Raw genomic sequence first — 7,342 nt, forward strand, 5'->3', positions numbered from 1 at the left:
ACAGTGGCGACAGCGCGAAACCGACGGCAACGCGAAACGGCGACAGCGCTCAGTCGCTCAGTGTTGCTGGCATAGCACACCGCAAATGTATTCGCAAACGTAACAGCAGTAAAAACAAACTGCAAGAATTTAAGTATTTTGCAACGAAATACAAAATAAAATGCATTTACAACATACTTCATTGGCTTTGATATGTTTGACACGCGCTAACTGTGCACTAACCATTGCACTAACAAGTAGTCACGTGACATTTTGTTTTTTTGGTTGCGTTTTCGTTTTTGCCTTGAAAAAGCGCGCGCGCATTCGGGATCTTTTGCCCGCGCAAAATGGACAGACGCAGGAAGCTCTCAGCACTGCGGTTGCTCTTGATCATGCAAAGAAAGAAGGCTTTTGACAGGAAATGCTGGGTGCGGCCAGTCTGGCAGCGGCGCGCCGAAGAAAGCGAGTTTTTCACGGCGGTAAGTTGTTTCTGGCGAAGAGGTGAGCGCAGCGCAACTAAATACTTCAAAACGTCCTTGCAGATGAAGGTGATGAAAAACGGAGATCCGTTGCTGTTTCAAAAGTTCTACCGGATGTCACCGGAGGCATTCGACTTTATTCACGAGCTGGTAAAGAGTCGCTTGACAAAAGAGTGGCTCTGCAGAGAGCCCATATCGTCTGGCGAGCGCCTCGCCCTGACGCCGCGGTACGTATAGTTTCAAAAGGTACTCTGTGAACTGCTTTTAAGAATTTCAGTGCCCGACGAGCGGATCTTGTACAGGAGATCTCGTGCGGGAACTTTGTTTACGATCTTCCACTGCGGCTTATTTTCCCTGAGTAGGGCCAATAGTGTGCCTATATCAGTTTATTTTTTTTTAGAGGTTCCAAAATATTTTTATATAAAGAAGGCATGCTTAAATTAATACTTTAGACCTGAAGTTGTATCGAGGACTACGGTGGACGCCAGGTTAGAGGCAGAATGCTCTAATTAGTTATCTGATTTACAAAATGCGTTTTACAAATTTACAAAAAAAGCCATACGTTTCATTACAAAGGAAAGTTAGTGGCTTTACAGACTGCTTGGATGACGCCCAGCAATCAGAACAAAACGTGTGAGTGTACATGTGTTTAAACTTGCTGAAATGCTTGTGACTGTCCATATTTTCAGATACCTGTCATCAGGAATGCTGATAAAAGATGTTGCAATGGCGTTCAGGGTGGGGATCACTACAGCCAGAGAGGCTATACACCTGACATGCAAAGTGCTCTGGCAGGTGCTGACGCCAATATATATGAAGGTATGCAAACTCTACCCTCGACCATAGGTCAGATATGATACATGTATTTCATTTTTGATTACGCACTGGCCTTTATATTGCAGCCTCCAACGCAAACGGAGTGGCTCCAAATTTCTTTAGGCTATTGGAGTCGGTGGCAATTCCCCAACTGCCTGGGAGCAGTGGATGGGAAGCATGTTGAGATTAAATGCCCCAAGAATGCAGGCAGCCTTTGTTTCAACTACAGGGTATGAAAGCAAAAATATTTAGATGATATGTAGCATTTAAAGGTTATAGCCTATTTGCAGCGGTGCTGTCAAGGCCCAAATTGATGAGCATTGTAGAAAGGGTCATTTATGTCTGCAAAACAATCTCACACAGAACTAGTGCAAGAAAGTGCGAGACTCTAACAGCTATTTAAAAAGTTTTATATATATGTGGAATGAATACAAAGTGCTTGAGCAGATAAAAATAAGGGGCTTGTTATGGCAAGTCTATTTATAAAGCCGTAGTCTCCATAAAACCAAGAAAGACATCATTCCACCTGCACACAATTTCACAAAGCAGTGAACAGTGCTGCCATATTGGGCAGTGGGCTATGCTCATAGCATAGGAAAAAGTGACAATTGCTCCTCACCTAAACCACCCAGTCGGACTGATTTCTCAGGATCATAAAAAGGTTTACTGGAGAATGTTCATTTATCCTGAGGAAAATGCACACAAAGGTCATCCTATGCAAACTGTTCACTCCTGTGGTAGCGACACTTCTGGATCCAAGCCTTCACAGTTCATATTTCTACTTGTTTCCAGGGCACTCATTCCATTGTTCTCATGGCAGTTGTGGACAGCCAATACCTATTCCGGCTTGTTGATGTGGGTGCACCTGGGAGGTTCAGTGATGGGGGCATTTTTAAAGACTCCCCCATTGGCCAACGGCTACATGAGGGCAAGCTTGACCTGCCTCATGCAGCCCAGCTGCCAGAGTCAGAAAAGGTCTGCCCTCATGTATTTGTTGGCGATGAGGCCTTCCAGTTGCGCCCAGATTTTATGCGGCCACTGCCAGGGAGCCGCACAGATACTGAAGAAGTGGTGTACAACTATCGCCTCAGCCGTGCAAGGTATCTACAATTTCACTCCTTTTAACGGGCTTTTCATGCAATGTGGTGGTATTCTTTCTTAACTTTGGTCAAGTGAGAACATAATAGGAAACTCAGCTGGTGCTGTTTTGGCTTCATTTTATTGCCAGTTATTACAGACATGCTGGCTTACAATATTTTCAAATTGTTAGAACAACCGTATTGAGGCACAGAATGGTTTTGCTTGTTATTGTTAAAAGGTTTACATTTGCAAGCAAAAGTTTTTTTTTTTCCTTCTTCTTCTTCTCCCCCCCCCCCACAGAAGGTGTGCAGAAAACGCCTTCGGGATCCTGGCTTCCCGGTGGCGCATATTTGAGAGGCGCATAAACTTGGAACCCGAAAATGTGGACAACATAGTGAAAGCCACATGCGTACTGCACAATTTTCTCTGTTTGGAGAACATTGCCAGCAGCCATTACTGCCCTCCTGGCTACGCTTCGGGAACATCCACGAAGGTTCCTGGAGGGAAGAAGCAAAGTCAGCGATGTTCGAGCTGCAGCGTACGAGGGCACGAAACTGTGTACAAAGTGCCACTGTTGTGCGCAACAAATTCATCAATTTTTTTTTGTAATGAGGGTCAAACGCAATGGCAGTGGCGCCTGCCTGGTGTGAGGAAGCCATAAGTGTTTGCACTTATGGCATCCTGAAACACAGAGTGAGGGAAGACTGAGATAAGACAAGCATTGCCTACAGCTGAGTTGCAGTCAGCGCTTGTCTTGTCTCAGTCTTCTCTCTATGTTTGCTGCGCTGTTGTTCCATCATGACCACAAATTTTTGGTTTGGTTTGGTTTGTGGGGTTTAACGCCCCAAAGCGACTCGGGCTATGAGAGACGCCTTAGCGGAGGAGTACGAAAATTTCGACCACCCGTTGTTCTTTAATGTGCACTGACATCACACAGCACATGGATGCCTTGCTTATTGCCTCCATAGAAAAGCAGCCACCATGGCCAGGATTCGATTCCACATCCTTGGCCACATCAGTCGAGTGCACCACCACGGCGGGGCACAACAAATTTTTAAGGCGAAAGCCTTTAATCGCCTATAGTCACGGCGTCCTGTCCCACTACAGCTTTCAATCAAGTGATGTCGTCAACTGAAACGCACGTAATAATTCTTGTCTACAAGGAATCGAACCTCCATCCCTTGGATCCCCAGCTGAGCACTTTAACAAACTGCGCCGCACCCGGGATCATGAAATGCATGTCATAATTCTCCTTGTCTACCTTGAGGATGATAGTAGTGATGACAATGAAGCTGCAATTAGTGATACTGACATGATGACATCATTTTCTATGGGTAGGAAACAAATTCTTTGGAGATCTAGTGGCAGGTCTTTTTTTCAGTGTTCTTCGCTGTATGTTCCATTACTCCGCTTAAACACCCCAAGAAGACGTGATGGTTTCGGGCTTCCTGCATAAAAAGCAATGAACACCACAGGGAACGTACAGTCCCTTTTCCTCCATTCAAGTTTTATCCTTTCGACGCTGTGATGCTGATGGAATTGCACTGCATATGGAAGGCCTGCATGGCTGCATGACACGCGATGTTGATGCACGGCCGGCACACCATTACTTCCGTGAGTCCATTGCGAGGTTCATGGAAACCTACAAGAATGTGTACCTGGCACCTGAATAGGTATAGATAATTGAACAGCTTGTGCACATGAAGCTTTAAGAGGATTCTTTTTTTTTTCCTTGAATTTATTTTTATCTTGCATGTGAGCCCGGGTATGCAGTGTACATGCTTACCAGTGTGTGTCCTTTTTGTGTTGTACAAGCTCTTTTGTTTTCTCATTTTTTTGGCACTGCCATGTCATGTATTCAAGTTCTAAAATATCCACTGTCGTCACTTTGTAGGAGGTGAGGACTAGCCAAGCTGCTGCAGCTTTCTGTCCCACCTGTTCCCTATAATGAAAAGAATTAAATGAATTTTTAAGCAGACTGTTGCTTGTGTTTGTTACTACAACACCAGTCACTATATCCACATTAATAAAATAAGTAAACTGTAAGTACATCTTTTATTGCACAAGAGATGTCTGAGCTCAAAATCATCACTGTGACTCCAAGTGTGACAACATTGACTGAAAATTAAAATGCATAAATATAGGAACTTAGATTATAGGCAAGAAAATTGCAAATATTGCAGCTACATGCAGTTATCACAGCAACACGGATATTAAAGGGGATGACAATTTCACACCTTGTACTGCCCAGAAATACAGATGCACGAGTTCAAAATCATCACTGTGACAACATTGACTGAAAATTAAAATGCATAAATATAGGAACTTAGATTATAGGCAAGAAAATTGCAAATATTGCAGCTGTATGCAGTTATCACAGCAACACAGATGTTAAAGGGGATGCCAATTTCACACCTTGTACTGCCCAGAAATACAGATGCACGAGTTCAAAATCATCACTGTGACAACATTGACTGAAAATTAAAATGCATAAATATAGGAACTTAGATTATAGGCAAGAAAATTGCAAATATTGCAGCTGCATGCAGTTATCACAGCAACACGGATGTTAAAGGGGATGACAATTTCACACCTTGTACTGCCCAGAAATACAGATGCATGAATTCAAAATCATCACTGTGACTCTAAGTGACAACGTTGACTAAATTAAAATTATGATAGGAACTTTGATTATTGGCAAAAAAATTGCAAATATGGCAGCAGCATGCAGTTATCACAGCGGCACAGATGGCTATTTTAAAATAGATAACATGAAACACTGACTATTGCTCACAAGTATGGCTGCTTCTGTGAAGAGTTAAAGCACTGGTGGTTTGATCATGCACAGAAATGTAAACATTTAAATAATGACCTCAAAATGCATGGTATGAAACACTGAGAATTGTGCAGAAGCATAAATGTTTGAGTACAAATATATCACAGGAGTTATACCTCTGTCGCACGAACATTTCTGATCCTCATTGAACTCAATCTGCATTGAGTTGAATGCAGATTGAGTTCAATGAGGATCGAAAGTGTTCGTGTAACAGGTGTATGTATATAGTAGTGGTATAGCTGGCTATAACGCATTTAAAAAAAAATAATGTCATGATTATTGCACAAAGATTCGAGTGATACCACTCATATAATGAAAAGTTAAAATCAAGAAAAAATACGGGCAATATTATTTCATACCCACAAAAAAAAAAACAGGAAGTCTTGCCCCCTTTGCACAAAAAAGTGAGAAGTCCCTGCACCAGCTGGTTATATCCAAGATGAATGATTAATTATTCATCCTGTGGAGCACAGGATAAATTACTAACTCATTCATCTTGGATATAACCAGCTACCGTCTGAAAGACCGCCAGCTGCATCTCGCTCCACAACCTTTTTGGCACTGTTCTTATTTTTGCCACAAGAAAAGAGCCGAAATGGTCCAATTCATCCGGATTATTTTTTAGAATGACACCAAGTTTGTCGATTTGGTCATCATATTTACCTTTTTGCTTTTTTTTTTTTTTTTTTTTGTGGGGCTCAATGCAGCTGGGTGCTTCAGGCAGAAGCTCTACTCCTGCACTCATTCCTGGAGTTGAGCTTGGTCCAGGGCTTGAAATAGACACAAAATTTTCCCCGCCATACATATCAGCAAAAATCTGTTGAGCATTTTGGGACGGTTCAGGGTCATTCTCTGCGTCCTCGGCCCCTACATTGAGGGGTAGGGGATCCAAGTTGCCTGAGGTTCTGCAGTACGTGATGTAAAAGATGAGTGTAAACTCCACTTGCAAACTGGTAAATGATGCCTTTGCAAGTTTAAATGCACTTCAATACCATGGACAGTCTGATTTATTTAAGATAGTAAACACAAATAGAATTCGTTTGGTACAATTTTTAGCATTGGCAGACTGCAAATACCATTGGTATATTTTTGTGCTCTTAAAGTGAAATAAATCTGCTGAAATCATGAGAAATTGACTTACGGCCTGCCGAGCATTCCCGCAGGAAGCGCAACCACTCAAAGTACGGCCAGGTGGTGTCGTCTTCCTGGACGTCGTCCACTCCCGATCCACTTTTCCGTGCACGGACGCGTGCTTTAAAAACACGGCGGAAAATGTCCCGTAGGTTCTTCCACCTTGCCTTTACTTCGGGAACTGCGAAGGCATAAAGAGCACATGTTTAAACCCGCCACAAGAAAAAAACCTGTACCGTATTTCTGTGAATAGTATAATTCTAGTTCGGCATGCATGCTTTCCTTGTCAGGCAGATCTGCTACGCGGCAGCGCGCATTCTCTAGCGAACGATAACGATCGCTCGACGACAGCTAACACCACATGCATGAAACATAAATGAGCACTTTCACTTCGTAAGCATCCAGTCTGCGTACGGAAGCAGTTAGCAGTCAATGAAACCAACTCGATGAAATTGTTTACAAAACTGCTCACCTGGTGCACCTACGGCGTCTGCTACTCGGCGCCAAGCCGCGTCGGAATGGCCACGATGTTTGTAGTGTGCGTGTTGTAGGTCCCAAAGAGTGGGCTCGCATGAGGCGCTCATTGAAGTTTTGTTTGGCCATCGTTTTAACGAAGCACGAATACGCGGCGATCACAATGTTATACTTCAAAGAAAGAAAAAAACGCGGGAAAAGACCGGCAGTGACGTACGCTGAGCGTTCATGCTATTGGCTGAACGCGGATACATTTCCGGGCGAACGAGCGAAATTTTCTATTTCGGCAGATCAGCGTCTTCGCGCGACGCGTGCCGCCGTCGCGTTCGCGTGAGTTTTCGCGTGCATGCGATTCATATAGAATAGGGGGTCCCAAGCTTTGGGGCCCCCAAGGAGCTTGGGGCGTCGAAATGCGCATGCGCAGAACGTAAGGCGCGCTTGGGGTCTTGGGTTAACGCTTGGGGCGGCCCCTATTTTTCCAAAATAGCGTTCGCCCCAAGCCGCCGTTGGGTCGCTTGGGTTACGGCAACATGGCGGCGCTCGGCCA

General features: G+C 43.9%; 1 protein-coding gene across 2 annotated transcripts; it reads right to left on the reverse strand.

The window, feature by feature from the left end:
* Window positions 1–3,887: 3,887 nt before the first annotated feature.
* LOC146202132 (transcription factor Adf-1-like) lies at window positions 3,888–7,076 on the reverse strand. Of its 2 annotated transcripts, none has more exons than XM_084587970.1 (3): window positions 6,794–7,076; window positions 6,332–6,502; window positions 3,888–4,296 (listed from the first exon to the last, which is right to left on the reverse strand). In XM_084587970.1, exons 1-3 carry the CDS (start codon window positions 6,903–6,905, stop codon window positions 4,259–4,261), a joined length of 321 nt encoding a protein of 106 aa, XP_084444096.1. In that variant the 5' UTR covers window positions 6,906–7,076; the 3' UTR covers window positions 3,888–4,258. The 2 variants fall into 2 exon arrangements, with proteins under 2 accessions (XP_084444096.1, XP_084444097.1); XM_084587971.1 differs by lacking the exon at window positions 3,888–4,296 and adding an exon at window positions 5,870–6,095.
* Window positions 7,077–7,342: the final 266 nt, after the last annotated feature.

This window comes from Amblyomma maculatum, chromosome 1 (assembly GCF_055883805.1).
Source record: "Amblyomma maculatum isolate TAMU_Amacu chromosome 1, ASM5588380v1, whole genome shotgun sequence".
Lineage (NCBI taxonomy): Eukaryota > Metazoa > Arthropoda > Arachnida > Ixodida > Ixodidae > Amblyomma > Amblyomma maculatum.